General features: G+C 41.9%; 1 protein-coding gene across 1 annotated transcript in view; it reads right to left on the bottom strand.

Moving 5' to 3' along the window:
* Nucleotides 1–586: 586 nt before the first annotated feature.
* SEZ6 (seizure related 6 homolog) overlaps nt 587–16,541 on the bottom strand; it is a 254,980-nt gene continuing 239,025 nt past the window's right edge. Inside the window, exons 12-17 of the mRNA XM_069944892.1 lie at nt 11,299–11,490; nt 10,892–11,086; nt 10,368–10,406; nt 7,500–7,620; nt 7,309–7,411; nt 587–3,587 (exon numbers count right to left, since the gene is read on the bottom strand). Of these exons, the coding sequence (XP_069800993.1) occupies nt 3,558–3,587; nt 7,309–7,411; nt 7,500–7,620; nt 10,368–10,406; nt 10,892–11,086; nt 11,299–11,490 (680 nt within the window). The 3' untranslated portion in view covers nt 587–3,557. The remainder of the gene's footprint in view (nt 3,588–7,308; nt 7,412–7,499; nt 7,621–10,367; nt 10,407–10,891; nt 11,087–11,298; nt 11,491–16,541) is intronic.

Below are 16,541 nucleotides of genomic sequence, written 5' to 3'. Positions count from 1 at the left end.
AGCACATCAAAATGCAGAGCTACCAGCTAGCAAAATATTTGTATGAATACTGGAGTATTAAGAACACATGTACTTTTCATGATAGATTTCTATTGTGTTTGCTCGCCTGGATTCTACATTATAAGACAGCTCTGCCTACTGCTCATTGACTCATCTGTTAATCTCATACTTCACTGCATTGTCTTTTTATGTTCACCCTCAGGGCTCTATTACATGGATCGATAACGATGGAAAGATTTGGCAGATTATAACTCTGTGTAATAAAGATAACGATAAACCGAAGAAACGATCATCGGCTGATCGTTGTCTTTTAAACATTTTTAAAATTCATTGGATGGCTGAGGCTAGGGTAAACAAGCTAAATAAAGATTATACTTACCTGTCCAGGCTCCCCTGTTGTCCTCCAGTCTTGTTCCTGTGTTTCCCACTAACTGCAGCCACTTGCGAACCCATCTCTGAAGTGACAGGTCGCTCAGCCAATGACTGGCCGGGGCATTGTCCCATCTTGGTAAGTGATTGGCTAAGCGGCCTGTCATTTCAGAGATGGGAAGCCCCTGAGGTGGCTGCAGTGAGACAGGAAGACAGGAACAAGGCTGGAGGACACTGGGGGAGCCTAGACAGGTAAGTATCAAGGATGAGCCAATTTACAATACTAGCAAAGCACCTCACTAGGCTCGGCTGTTGACTTGTCAGCCGGCTGCCTGGGAAACTTCTTGTAGTTTCACAGGACTAGATCCAGCTTTTCCAGGCACCCAGAGCAGCACAGAATACCAAGGCAGCCAGCTGACAAGCTGACTGCCAAGCCTAGAGAAGCAATTTGCTGTGCTAGTCCTGTGATTTTGCTTATCGGTGTCTGTCTCTTTGTGCTATGCCTACTGTATTGTGGGCAGTATTTTAAGTAAAAATGGCCATTTTTGTTTGTAAAAAATCAGCTTGTTTTTTTGTTCCTGTGTTTTTTCCAGAATTCTCTTTTTAATGGCTGAAAAGTGACCACAGAAATCATAAAAGAAAACACCTGAGAAAAAGACATGCCACCATGGTAAAAAAAGCGTAATTGTATTTTGAGCGGCCCCAAAAAAGTATGTGTTAAAATAATTGTGTGTTGATTGTGGGTGGGCTTTGTATATCAGTGAGCGTGGTCCCCCATAGACAACAGATTTACTATAATTTAAGCCAGAAATTCACAAAAATTATAGTGAAAATCTATGCCTACCCCTCCTAATAAATTAAGCACATATTACATCTTACTACCAGCATTGAAAAGCATAGCTACTTTCTTCCAGAAACAGCACCACTCATGTCACTTTTGCCAGTTTGTGTGCGGTACTGCAGATCAGTTTCATTGAAGTGAATAGAGCTGAGTTGTAATACCACACACAACCTGAGGACAGATGTGGCACTGTCTTGGGAAGAAAGGGGCTAAGCTTTTTAAATCCCGAATTGCCCCTCTAATGAAGTGACCTACTGGGATTTTTACTATGATCAGGTTTAAGCTAAACTAAAATCTTTTAACCTTTAATTTACTGGAAGACTCCTTTAATTTCTTAAATAAAAATGTAAATGCGCTAAATGTCAATAATGTCACGCAATAGCTGGTTACTGAAAGCGACAACTATTCAAAAATAAATCTCCTATATGAATAACTACTTTCTTCCTGTAACATGCAGATACCCACCAGCTGTACAGAAGAACAGATTCCTGAATACTGATGCCAGCTTTTATCTCTTATTACGACCAGGACTAAATGTTCTAGTTTTCATTGTTATCTTGAAGGTGATCTAAACTCTAGTCTATTGTTTTATATCCTACTTGAGTCATATGGACCAATCCTCTAGTCTGCACAATCATGTTACATAAATTGTTGCACATCTAGAATCTAATCCAGCCCATATTTACTGTCAACCTTAAGGCTATGTTCACACAACAAACATTTTATGACAAGAACGGCCATTGTTTTAAATTAAAACAACAGCCATTCTTATCATATTGAAATGTATTGCATTGAAGGCAGTGCAAACAACGGCCGTTGTTCACACAATGTATTGAACTACGGTGGTTGAAAAAATTGACATGTCCGTTGTTTCCGGTTGTTGCGCACTAATCTCAATGCAATTTTCAATGCAACAATGGCCGTTGTTTGAGAGTACCAAACAACGTCCATTGTTCAATACTTTTACGTAAACATAGCCTAATACAAGACTAATATATTGTATGTTAAGGGGACACTAATACTCTTTATGGTAGCAGATTTCAGCTTAATCCGCTGCGGATCTTGGTATTCTGCTGCGCATATGTGACCTGGCCCCTTTAACCCCCCGCATCCCGCCACCCGCAGCCCTGATTGGCTGATGGGGAGCCAGGGAAGCCAGGAGCCTCACACAGCCGTGGCACTGAGCAGGTAATGTATGCTCCGGGCCGGGCTGCTGGCGGTGGGGTGTTAAAGGGGCTGGGTCACATATCCGTCTATGGGACATCACGGATTGCGGCGAAGATGTTGGAATGGATGGCATGAATTTACACATAGGATTTAATGAGCCATAAAATTCTCTGTAGTCATTCAATCCATGTGAACTTACCCTAAAACACTTGCACAAGTACAAATGTGAGTATAATGTAATTACATGAAGTTACTGTATTTGCCTAATCAGAATGGCAATAGACAGAAGTCTGTTCATGCTTACCTGCATGTTCTATGTAAGGAATAACTTACAGCTATCTATTTTTATTGGGAACACAAGCAAAACATTACTGTTTCGGTATTTCTAGTCAAATGGGCACAAGTCACTGTACAAAAAGCAGAAAACCTCGTCTCTGCTTTTGCGATCACACATTGAGTGTGACTGAATGGAAGATTTAGTGAGGTCACTGAGACTTTTAACTTTTTCTATGAAATCCCCCACTGAACCTTGTATAAAGAAATATATAAATTCCTATTTACATATATAACTAAATGCACTGTCATGGGTCAGGGACTGAAGTGTGTGTGTGTCTTCCTAAACAGGAATCTTACAATAATACTTGCTAATCACACACTTTATTGGTAGAATATCCAAGAACCTCTTCTATCTGCCCCTAATGTCTGTTCTTAATGTATTTGCCTTGTCCTCTTATAAGTGCGGAGTGTTCTGTGTATATGAGTATTGTTCATGCAATTTTATCTAATTTGCTCCTTCTATACGTCTTCTCCACCATGTTGTAGTGTTTGGTTGTAAACCGTAACCTTTAGAGCTGCTGTTTAGAGTATGACCAGATCGCTGCAGGTAGATGAGTCTTCTCTGGACCTATATAGGAAGGTTCCAGTTGTAAATCTGAGAGAGGATCATATGGGAAAGGGCAATAAGAACAGTAGCAGGAACCAGACAGAAGGACAGGATTTGGGAATGTCAAGTTGGTTGTGGGTTGCTGTGGAGGCTGAAGTGTCACCATTGTGGTAGATTCTCCCATTTGGGGGTAAAGTAGTTCATCCACTGAAGAAGGAAAGAGTCAGGGACGTTTACATCTGAAAGTGACAAGATGCTGTTTTGTTCAAGGTCTGCTCCAAGACTGATGCTGCTTGTCTATATGGATACTTCATATTCTCTTGTGTCCTGCAATGAAAATATTTATGAACAGTCACCAGCAATCGCTGTAATGTAAGAAAACAACAATTTCTAAAAAAACTTCAGCTGTCATCTTCCTGCTGCTGCATGGCTTCATTTGTTTTTCTTTAATCCCTTTGATTCACCAGCTATCATTGTTGTTAGTTTTGGCATCCAGTATGCTAATACTCACATAAAGGGTCAACTAGGTTGCCATCGCTGGCATTATTTTTCAATACCTTTACAGGGCATGACTAATCGGGCGTACAGGCTGCACGAGTGATCCTTGTATCGTTTGTGCAGCTATGGAAACTGTCAGCGTGGATATACATATATCTATGTTGTCAGTTTCCAGATCATACAGCAGTACATACTTACCTGGTGTGCTGCTACTGTGATCCGGCATCTTCTTCTCTGGCTCTCTCATCCAGCCGCTGTGTCTTCAGGACCTCCTCCTCCAGTTGTCAGTCATTCTGGAGGAAGCGGTGGCGTGAAGATGCAGCGGCTGGATGGTAGAGTGGAAGAAGATGATGCTGGATCACAGCAGCAGAGCACTAGGTAAGTATGTCCTGCTGTCTGATTTACAAACTAACAGCACGGATATATGCATATCTCTGCTGTCAGTTTGCCTTTATTGTTATCGGTCTCACATCTCCAGTTTACACAGACAGATGAGCGTCCGATGACTATACATTTTGAAGCAGATTGGGCTGATTTTACTGCTCCTCAGCTGATAGCTGTCACTTTCACACAGGCCGATTATTGGCCACAGGAGCAATTATAAAAGGCCCTTAAAGGGGTATTCTAAGAAAAACTAACTTGTCCCCAATCCACAGGATCGGGAACAGTGGCTCCTTTGTTTTGAAAGGAGCCGCGGGTATGGCACGAAACCTCCGGCTCTATTAATTCCTATAAAGCCATCAAAAGAGCCAAGTGCTATTGTCAACAGAAACAAAAGGACAGGGCTCCATGGTGAGGATCAGTGTGTACTGGGTGAGAGAAAAACAAGGGCAGGTAGCTCTCACCTGTGTAAGTTGTGCATACAACAGAGGCACAACTCTCGTGTAGGCAGTAACAGATCGCAGCCACTCCCGATATCCACAGGGGATAGAAACAATAGAAAAAACACTCCCAACATCTCCAAACGGGTATAACCGGGCGCAGGTCCAAGGAAGGAAATAGATGATGAGATGAGAACGTGTTTTTTGCAACCCAATGCGTTTCCATACCGTACTGTTTTTTTTTTTTCAAGAGTAATATGACTCTTGAAAAAGAAACCAGTTCGGTTTGGAAACACATTTGGGTTGCAAAAAACACGTTCTCATCTCATCATCTATTTCCTTCCTTGGACCTGCGCCCGGTTATACCTGTTTGGAGATGTTGGGAGTGTTTTGGGAGTGCTATTCTCGGCTCTCTCTGGATGCTCTATTCATTCTCTATGGAGCTGCCGGAGAGAGATGAGTACAGCACTCGGCTCTTTCCGACAGCTCCATAGGAATGAATAGAGCCATTGGTCGTATGCCATACCCATGACTCCTTTCAAAACAAAGGAGCCGCTGGCCAATAAGGAGATCACGGAAGCATACTTGTCCCCTATCCTGTGGCAAGGCGGGAGGAGGTGGGCCTCTTCCTGCGACTTATTTACTATGATTTACACCTGCTCGCAGGCAACAGGCACAGGTTCGGGCGCCTGGCCAGCCGGATTCACTAAGAGGCGTGCGCCTCTTAGTGCATTCCAGTGGGGAAAAGAGTGCAGGGCTTAATTAGAGGCCGAAGTACAAGTAAAGATAAATCCCCCCTTTGTCTTTTTATATAAAAACAGGGAAAGCTGCCATGTTGACCTGCCAGGTTGACCACAGATACTGTATCTCTGCTGCCTCTCATTAATTACCTCTTACATAATAGATAGTAAAAATGTATAATATACCTTGGTGTAAATTTATCAGCAATCAAACGTAGAAACAATAAAAATGTAAGGAAAGTGCAAACACAACTTCAGCCCATTATTAGACGTGAGATTTGGTAACGCAGATGACAGAGTAAGCTATTTTGGCAGGTAATATTTCTCATATCACAGCGTTAAAGGGCAACTCCAGGGAGAATTAAAAATCCTACTTATTATTTTTCCACAATGTGCTGTATTTTAGGAAATAAGTGTTGATCTAGCAACATTCATTATTAATTATAATCAATTACTTACTGCGGCCTACTGTTCATTTTTTCCTCTTTATTGTTAAATAATATTTTGAATACACCAAAAGCAGAATAAGCTTTATTGAGTGCGCTAACTTGACCTTTCCATCTTCCTTTCCATCGCACTCCAGTTCAGTACAGATTTTTCTCTTTTTTGTTAACATTCTGAGAATGCTTAGTGATGGAAGAATAGCTAATGGTCTTGTCTCTTGTGTGTCTACTCAAAATACCATTTGGTTTGAGAAATGACAAGCTATAGGGACAGCACTCCCCTCAGCACTCCTGAGATATCACAAAAAGTGCATTGCTTAGGTGTATATACACATTAGATAACCTCTGTGTGAACGGACTGTCACCATTTATAGCAGGGCTACACTGCAACTTTTCTTTTTTAGCGCCACAAGATTGATTGTAACTACCTGTAGTCCAAAGCAATGCATTGAGTTGCTTGCAATCTTGTAGACTGCAGCTGTCACTCTATAGTTATTTGCAAAGCTCCTATCACACGTGGAGACGAGAGGGAGCAAGCCGACCTGTCATTCCCCGCCCGCTGCTCGTGCTATTATACGTGCTGACAGCAAGCGGGTAAGAGGCGGGGAGGGGGTTGGGGGGCTGCACGGGTTATCGCCAGAGCGCCCGGGCAGCCCATAGAAGTTAGCAGTGGTCTGCTGCCACCGCTCCTATTTCACGGGGCGACGGCAGCAGATCGCTGCTATAGTCATCGGTTATTGTGCACCGGCTGATCGCTGTCTTCTATTACACATAACGGTTGGTATCGTCCGAATACGGCCGATAATCACTTTGTGTAATAGAAGCTTACGTCCTCGTGCGTGAAGGGGTTAAAGGGGTTATCCCTACAAAAACATGGCCACTTTTCCCCCGCTCTTGTCTCCAGATTGGGTGGGGTTTCAAACTCAGTTCCATTGAAGTAAATGGAGCTTAACTGCAAACCGCACCTTACCTGGAGACAAAAGGGGGGAAAAGTGGCCATATTTTTGTAGCGCTGGATAACCCCTTTAAAACATCTTAGTTAGTGTTGAGCAAGCATGCTCTATTGAGCATGGTGCTGTCAATTGACGGCATACTGCCAAAGTTCTAATGTGTCTTGCAGTAACCTATTGCATGTTTTGTTCTAATTTTTGTAAATTTCATTTGAAGGTTAACCAGGCACCCTCCTCTCTGCCGAGCAGCGGGCACCTGGTTAAATGCTCAAGGCTCCTATTGATTGCAATGGGGTTTGTTACTCAAGTCGAGCACTAGAGCCCTGAAAAATAATAGACTCGAGGAACGAGCAGTCTAGCAGTTTTAGTGATCGCTCAACCCTAATCTTTATAATTCAACTAAGAGAAGTTTAATAAATCAGCCATGTTAATATAATGCATGATTGGAGCTGCTCTTTGAAAGCAGACATAAGGAGTAAGGTCCGAGCTGCTAGAAAATAAAGACATAATTCTCAAGTATCTGTAATGCAGTAATAATACATAGAGGACCAGGTAAACAATCGCGTCTCTAGGTGCCGAGTAGGAGCTCTACTCACTGTTGTCTCAAATGTGGGATTATCAAAAGCAGACTCCACGGTGACCTGATCATATGGAGGCGATGAGGAGAGGGGCAGGCGCAGAAGAGCTTTTCCTTGAAGCCTGTACACAGAGAATACAAAGGGATAGTCAGGTTTATGTAACATTTAGCTTGTTACCCTGGATATCTGCTCTGTTTGTGTTCTCTTACTTGGAGAAATATAGATAGATGGCTGCGATCACAAGTGCCACCATGATGACAGGAACAAAGACGGCCAGCAGGATGTGTGTGCCTTCTACAGGGATGCCTGAAGCTGCTGCCTTCTCTACAGCTGGATGGGGAGAGAAGAAAGACCAACAGCTTGTTAACCTGTATGTATTAGGTAAACTCATGATCTTATTCATACATGATTTGACAGCTTATAAAAGCACCTGCAAAACAAACATCCCTGATAAAAAAAAAAAAAAGCTTATCACTGCTGAACTAGTTGCTGAGTTCTTCACCTGCCCATACATTGCTGCAAACCACAGTCATGGCACCATATGATGGAATGGACAATACCTCCATTATATCCTTTTCCACCCAAATATATCAGCCACATTTAGGGTCATTCACAGGCCCGGTGGTCACTCTTCCCTCTGAAGATTCACACCTTATTGACAAATCTGCCATTGTTTCAGACCAGAGATGGGGAACCGTCAGCCCTTCAGCTTTTACAAACAAGCATTGACACAGGTAACCCCTTCATTACACCCCCCTGTCTCTGCCTGACTCATTTCCAGGCGGTAAAAGGTCCACATACACCTTAGATTGTAGCTTGCGGCAGGTTGTATAGGGCTCTCCAGAAGGACCACCAACAGATGACGTCTGTGCTGATTGGAGGCCGGGCGTGATGGAAAAGATAACCCCTCTCAAAAGAGAACACAGGGAGGCTGCTGTCTATCGGGAGGAAGGCAGGAGACATAATTGATAGCCAAACGATTGTTCAGCCATCAGTTATTGAGGGTGTATGGCCAGCTTTAGCAGAAGGAAATTAGGTGTCACAGCAGCCATTACATGCCCTGTCATTTACAGCCAGACACTGTTTACTTTGTTTAAGGAGGGGTTGGTTGTTGGAAATGAAAAACTTGGATTGCTACAGACTAAGGGTCCTATTCCACGGGCCGAGGATGGCCCGATCAACGATGTAAACGAGCGGCGATCTAATAGATCGCCGCTTGTTTACTGGGCCTATTCCACAACCCGTTGATTGTTGAGCGAGGGCTGCAGGGACATCGTTACCGATGTCCTTGCAGCCCTTGCAGCAGCAGTAATACATTACCTGTCCAGGCTTCTCCGCGCTGTCTTCATCCCCGGGTCCCGCGCGCTCTATCTTCTGAATGGCCGGTCAGCTGACAGGCCACACTCAGCCAATCACAGGCCGCGGCGGTCCCGGCCTGTGATTGGCTGAGCGCTCCGTCAGCTGACTGGCCATTCAGAAGATAGAGCGCGCGGGACCCGGGGATGAAGACAGCGCGGAGAAGCCTGGACAGGTAATGTATGATGATGATTATGCTGCTGCTGTCAAATTGTCGGTCGCCCGCTGCGCACCGCTATTCAACCGTAGCGATGCGCGGTGGGGGAACGATGATTTTAGGTCTGGCCCTAAATGAACGATCAGCCGATGACACGATCATCGGCTGATCGTTCTCTCTATTTCACCAAACGATAATCGGCCGAATCGGGCCAAATGGGGCCGATCCGGCTGATTATCGTTACTGTGGAATAGAGCCCTAAGGCTGGGTTCACACACAGTAAGACATTGGCTGTTCTGTGACACCATACTGCAGTACCGGACTTCATTTCCTTTGATCTGGAATGCGTCTGCATTCGGGTCTGCCCGCATTCCAAATCACCATAGCTCTGTCAGTCTTGTGCGGCCTCTATTCAATGAATAGTGGTTGCACAAAACTGACATATGAGTTTTCAGTGCGGCCGGAGTGTATGCAGAGTGTATACACTCCGGCCGGGTTTCTATAGCAATTAAAGCAATGTATTTTTTTCATTACAACGGCCGGTGTTACATTATTAAATTAAAAAATACATTGTGTGAACTTGGAACCCAGTGATGATTGGGTTCAAGGATGAAGGCCTCATGATGAGTGCTCCAACCCTGCCTTTGCAGTGGAGCAGTACTTTCCCAGCTACTGATGGGATGATCAGGGAAGCAATCACATATGACAGTCCTAGTAGTAATACGAGGGATACTAACAGCTCAGTTATGGGTACAGAACATCCTGCACCCACATGTGTTGCCTCTTTTGGCTTCCGTCTGGGATTTCCTAGGAATGTATTTTCCAGATTACTACGCTTCTTTATCTGCCTGGTCCCCAGATTTATCAGCAGACAAGCATCTATAGCAGGGGTAGGGAACCCTGGCTCTCCAGCTGTGGTAAAACTACAACTCCCATCATGCCTGGACAGCCATGTTCCCTAACCCTGAGACAGCTTTGTCACCCTAAGAGTGTGCAGGATCTAGAGGCCCAGCTGTAACATCTGTGTACATGTATAAAACCTGTATCCTCCATGCCCAACCTCATCTTGTATCCAGGCTAGTGGCGGCCCAATAGGGTAATAAAGCCTCCTTTCAGTTGTACAGGTTTCCTTAATAAACGTATCCTTTCTAATATTGTAATCACTTACATTTATCATCATTACAGTCACACATATAAAGTTTGATTTGATTCCAACAACAACTTCTTGGTGCATTACTAGTTAGGTATCATGTCATGCGATTGGCTAAACACTACATTTACAGAGCGCTGTCTTTCAGTCTGTGATTTGGAATCAGCAGACACAGAGAAGGAAGAGCATTTATTGTTTCCATCCTGCACCATGACATTTCTATAGAGCTCAATGATCCGTTTATGTGCGTCTCCCTCTCATTTATTTTTCCGTCTGACAAATGACTCCACATATACTAACATCTTTATACAGCTTTTCTGAGACTTTGTCTGTACATGTAACCAGCTCTTAAGCTCATTACACAATGTGATTCTGAGGTATAAAGCTCTGCCTTAGGCTTTAGGTGGCACTCACCTTCCACTCCCTGGTTACTGTAGAACTCTTTATAGGAGGCTGTGGAAGAGGAAAAAGAATGAAAGATATGATTCGAGTTTTAATGATGTCATTAATAACCATGAAAGTACAATTGCTATTAAAGGGAAATCTAGAACTAGTCATTATTGGGCCAATTCATCATCTTGTGTTTTTTTTTTCTTATTTGCAAATATAGTTGTTACTCCCATTGTAAACCTTGGCCAGTGGGTGGCGCACCTGCATCTCAACCATTTTGGTGTAGGTCTATATACTGTATTGGATGGGGATCCTTCAGCTGTTGCAAAACTACAATTCCTTTCATTACTGGACAGCCAAGGAAATGTATTATTGTTACTTATTCCTTGATTTGATGATTCACTGGATACTTACACAGGAGAGGGCTTCCAATGTAGATGTGAATGGTCCATAAGAAGACCCGGCTGTATTCTACATCTGTGCACATGTTACTTGATAACCTTATACAGTATTTTATTACATCTAGTAGAGTCATGATCTATTGTTACCTTTGCAGATTGGCGGGGAGCTGCTCCATTGTGACGGGTGTCCAGGAATACACTTTATACTGTGTTCTCCCATTAACATGTATCCTGAATTGCAGGAAAATCTCAAAGCATCCCCCGGTTGGTACGCCCTTCTCCCGGGTTCCTGGTGACCATTTTCTGGTGTCCCTGGGTTTAGACATGGCTCATATTTTTCAGCTACAAAGAATATAAAATTATCAGCTCATTAAATATAAAAATTAAATTAAAGTTAATCTAGAACCTGTCATCTGTTTATCACATCATTCTAAGGGCTTTTAATGTCATTTTAGTACGGAGGCTAAACATACATTTTCCAGTCCCACACATGGACCTTCCCCTTTAAGCTATCAGCCAGTTTTTAGTTATGAAATAATTCTGTTGTGACTTACGGACACACTTCGGTGCACGGTCGCTCCATTTGGGCACACCGGCTTGACGGTTGTAGCAGGTGAGGGTGGTGCTTCCTGTCAGAACAAAACCTTTGTCGCACACATAACGCACTGTGCTGCCTACTGGGAATTTTGCATTTGAAAGAATTCTGCGACTGTGACTGACATCTCCCGGGTCGGAACAGGACGTCACTAGAGAAAAAATACAGACAATATAAAATCTTTGTGATGGGGTAATAGGCTTAAATCGATGAAAATATGGGATTGGGGAGAAAAGCTTTAGGGAACGGTGCAAAATTGGGTAAAAGTGTATATAGTTTAGACAATCCCTAATGGGCAAGGATCACACAAACAAGGAAGGTTTACAGATGAACCACATAAGTAAAGGGGTAGAAAATAAAAACCAAATCAACTGGTGTCAAAAAGTTATATAGATATGTAAATAATTTCTATTTAAAAAACTCAAGTCTTCCAGTACTTATCAGCTGCTGTATGTCCTACAGGAAGTGGTGTATTTTTTCCAGTCTGACACAGTGCTCTCTGCTGCCACCTCAGTCAGTGTCAGGAACTGTCCAGAGCAGGAGAAAATTCCCATAGAAAAGAAGTAATTTACAAATCTGTATACCTTTCTGATACCAGTTGAGTTTTTTTTAATTCTCTGAGTATCTCTTTAAAAATAGAAATTCTCCAGATTACCCCTTTAAGTCTCATGTACATGATGAAGCTACTTTTGTTAAGTAGCCTCACACACACGTTATGTTTGGGCCTTACACACACACTGCAGTAGTATAGATCAGTAGTATGATGCTTACAGCATGATTTATACTAAGGAACCAAGATGCATTTTTAAACATATTTATATATAATGTTAGAGAAAAATGTCTCTAGTTTCTAACACATGCTATTCTGTACAGCTCTTCTAAAAGCTCATGGTGTTCAATTATATGGTCAGAAGCAATTCTTCACTGGAGTAGCCAGGTTCTATTGTTTCAGATTTTGCTGCGCAAACACTAAGGATCTGTAGCAGAGACCTTGAAATACTTAGTTACTTCAAACCCGCAACTAACCATGTGGATTCTGGTTCTCCATTGGAGACCTTGGAAGTGCTGATTCACATTCATCTCTTCATGGATAACAGTGATCTGCTGCTTAACAAGTTTGTTTGTTTTAATTGAAAATATTTATTGATCAGTCTATTAAAGTTATTAAATCTTTTGTTTGTGTGCAAGTTAAACCAGACACCAGTAGGGGGAGCTGTGGTTCCAAAATGGAAAAATAAAACAACAAATCCCTTTATTTCCCTCCACAATCTTAGGACGCCTTGTGATTACATTCTTTTAAAATCTATTTTTAATATATCATTAACGTCTACCTTTCCATCTGATCACTAATAAGGGAATTAAAGAGTTGCCATTAACTTTTCTACATTTCCACTAAAACACTGGAATTCTTTTTTTTAATGACAATTTATTTTTAGAAGTTTTATGTTTGTTGAGTTTGAGGCACAATGTATATACAGGCTTTATGATCCGTGATGGATATAGGCTCAGCTATGGATGGTGATAGTGATATGACACGTATGACATATATAATTGGAAAGAACAGAGAGAAAGATCTAGACGGCCAACCTGCAACAAACATCTATTTGTTTTATTATGGGGAAAAATATGGATCTCGTGGTAATGTTTTCTTCACTGAGGTCAATGGGAACTGATTCTAAATATAGTGAAATGCTGATTTAAACTGATCTTGTGTTTTATACATTAGCGTCCAATCTATTGCCCTTTGATTTCATTGATAAAAGAAGAGAAAATGCATCATGACAGATGTGGTTTTCTACAGGACCCTGACAGAACGGATTTACACTGATGTCTGCCAGTGATTTGTAATCTATTGAAGTGAAAGGGATTGGTTGATGGATCTATAATGACATCGTCTTTTGATAAAATACATATGAGAAATGGAAAGTCAAAAACCTTATCCTGGATTAATGGATCGTGGACCTCACCAGTGATGGTAACCATTTCATCGCCCGTCTGACTCGTTACACAGATTCCTTCATATGCTGAATGGCTAAATCTTCTATGTAGTTCTGGCTTTTTTTTTATTACAGAATATATATATATATATATATATATATATATACAGTATATATATATATATATATATATATATATATATATACACTCACCGGCCACTTTATTAGGTACACCTGTCCAACTGCACGTTACCACTTCATTTCTAATCAGCCAATCACATGGCGGCAACTCAATGCATTTAGGCATGTAGACATGGTCAAGACAATCTCCTGCAGTTCAAACCGAGCATCAGTATGGGGAAGAAAGGTAATTTGAGTGCCTTTGAACGTGGCATGGTTGTTGGTGCCAGAAGGGCTGGTGTGAGTATTTCAGAAACTGCTGATCTACTGGGATTTTCACGCACAACCATCTCTAGGGTTTACAGAGAATGGTCCGAAAAAGAAAAAACATCCAGTGAGCGGCAGTTCTGTGGGCGGAAATGCCTTGTTGATGCCAGAGGTCAGAGGAGAATGGGCAGACTGGTTCGAGCTGATAGAAAGGCAACAGTGACTCAAATAGCCAACCGTTACAACCAAGGTAGGCAGAAGAGCATCTCTGAACGCACAGTACGTTGAACTTTGAGGCAGATGGGCTACAGCAGCAGAAGACCACACCGGGTGCCACTCCTTTCAGCTAAGAACAGGAAACTGAGGCTACAATTTGCACAAGCTCATCGAAATTGGACAGTAGAAGATTGGAAAAACGTTGCCTGGTCTGATGAGTCTCGATTTCTGCTGCGACATTCGGATGGTAGGGTCAGAATTTGGTGTCAACAACATGAAAGCATGGATCCATCCTGCCTTGTATCAACGGTTCAGGCTGGTGGTGGTGATGTCATGGTGTGGGGAATATTTTCTTGGCACTCTTTGGGCCCCTTGGTACCAATTGAGCATCGTTGCAACGCCACAGCCTACCTGAGTATTGTTGCTGACCATGTCCATCCCTTTATGACCACAATGTACCCAACATCTGATGGCTACTTTCAGCAGGATAATGCGCCATGTCATAAAGCTAGAATCATCTCAGCCTGGTTTCTTGAACATGACAATAAGTTCACTGTACTCAAATGGCCTCCACAGTCACCAGATCTCAATCCAATAGAGCATCTTTGGGATGTGGTGGAACGGGAGATTCGCATCATGGATGTGCAGCCGACAAATCTGCGGCAACTGTGTGATGCCATCATGTCAATATGGACCAAAATCTCTGAGGAATGCTTCCAGCACCTTGTTGTATCTATGCCACGAAGAATTGAGGCAGTTCTGAAGGCAAAAGGGGGTCCAACCCGTTAATAGCATGGTGTACCTAATAAAGTGGCCGGTGAGTGTATATATATATATATATATATATATATATATATATGTAGTACCCCTAGATTATTATGGTCCACATAGAGAAAAACACATTCCTTCTTATTCTGTATGATTAGGGTATTGTTCTTTAGCAGCATTGTTCATATAACACTAAACAATGGCACAATAGTGCCTATATATGCTTTAGTATGGATCCCTAGGGACTTCTAATGCAGAATCATTGCAAGAATGTGAAACCAGGGCTGTAGTGCCTGGGAGTGTGAAATTTTTTTTTCATATGGACAAATCTATTTTAGAATTAAAAAAGTAAAATCTGCAGCAAATCTACAGCAATTATTTTGCATTAAGGCCGATGCTACACTGTGACTTTATGTACTGTCAGTGACTGATCTTTAGGGGGGTACTCTGGAAGACAAAAAGTCTTTAAATAAACTAGTGCAATAAAGTTATGCATATTTGTAAATGACATATTTAAGCTATTCAAGCATTCCAGTACTTATTAGCTGCTGCATGTCCTGCAGGAAATTATGTAAGTTTTTTTTAGTCTGACACAGTGCTCTCTACTGCCACCTCTGTCTGCGTCAGGACTACTGTCCAGCAGTAGTCTATAGAAAACCTGTCCTGCTGTGGACAGTTCCTGACATGGACAGAGGTGGCAGCAGAGAGTCCTGTGCCAGCCTGGAATGAATACACCACTTCCTGCAGGACATACAGCAGCTGATAAAGGCTATGTTCACACAATGTCAAAAATATTGAAAAGGCGGCCGATTTTCATATTTAAAATAATGTCTGTTTTTGCCGCAATGGCAATGCATTGAAGTCAATAGGAAGACAGACGTCCAATACACACAGTGTATTGAACAATGGACGTTTTTGCCGTAGACATGAAAATAATGAACATGATCATTATTTTCGGACGTCTTTTGCAAACAGCGGACGTTTTTTATTTAGTTCACACACAGTTTTTCTTTTCTCACCGTTATTTCTCCGTCTTTACTATTAAATTTAATGGACTTTTAAATTAAGCCGCATCCAAAGTCCAATTATTAGGATAATGTACACACACTATGCACTAAGGGGAGGCCAGGCTGCTAAATAACGTCCGTTATTTTAGACTCAAAATAACGGACATCATTTTAAACAGAGCTGAAAAAAACGTTGTGTGAACATAGCCAAAGACTGAAAGGGTTGAGTTTTTACAAATCTGTATAACTTCCTGATACCAGCTGATTTAAAAAATTCTTCTTTTCTCTATAGTACATAGTAATTATAATTATTAATATAGTGAAAAACATGCACCAAAATGATCATACATTGCTGAGCTGTGGTGACACCTTGTTTTGAATATATGGGAGGCGCGTGATTTATTTTTATGTTTCTAGGAGTAACAGACTAACAACTGAATGAGTTGCTCAACTAAATAGGGCTCCACAATTGTTCAGATACTTTACATACAAATAGACTATAAGAGAATGAAGAAATAGTACTAAAATGGGCAAAGCAATAAAACAACACGTGCAATAAATGACCAGTATAAACTTAGATGGTAACAATGAGGGAGAAATGTGAAGCGATTCTGTACAAAGTATCACACTGTGTCTTCTCTGCCGACTGCTTATGTTCCAAGCTAAAAGATTGATACATCCAGGCTATGGGATCAATAATATTTTACTGTATTTGTCTCCGGTGTGCTCTGAACTCTGTTGTTTTATAAGGTTGAGAATTAGGTTTTATTTGACATGGAGTGGTGCTTCTGCAGAGGTGCAGGTGGCTCGCTATTAAAGCCTACAGATTTATCTTCCAGCTTCGCGCTGTTGCAGACCGCTGGTAATCCTTATTTAAAGGGCAGAAT

The sequence above is a fragment of the Dendropsophus ebraccatus genome, chromosome 11 (assembly GCF_027789765.1).
Source record: "Dendropsophus ebraccatus isolate aDenEbr1 chromosome 11, aDenEbr1.pat, whole genome shotgun sequence".
Classification (NCBI taxonomy): domain Eukaryota; kingdom Metazoa; phylum Chordata; class Amphibia; order Anura; family Hylidae; genus Dendropsophus; species Dendropsophus ebraccatus.
This window is presented reverse-complemented; position numbering and strand designations above follow the sequence as displayed.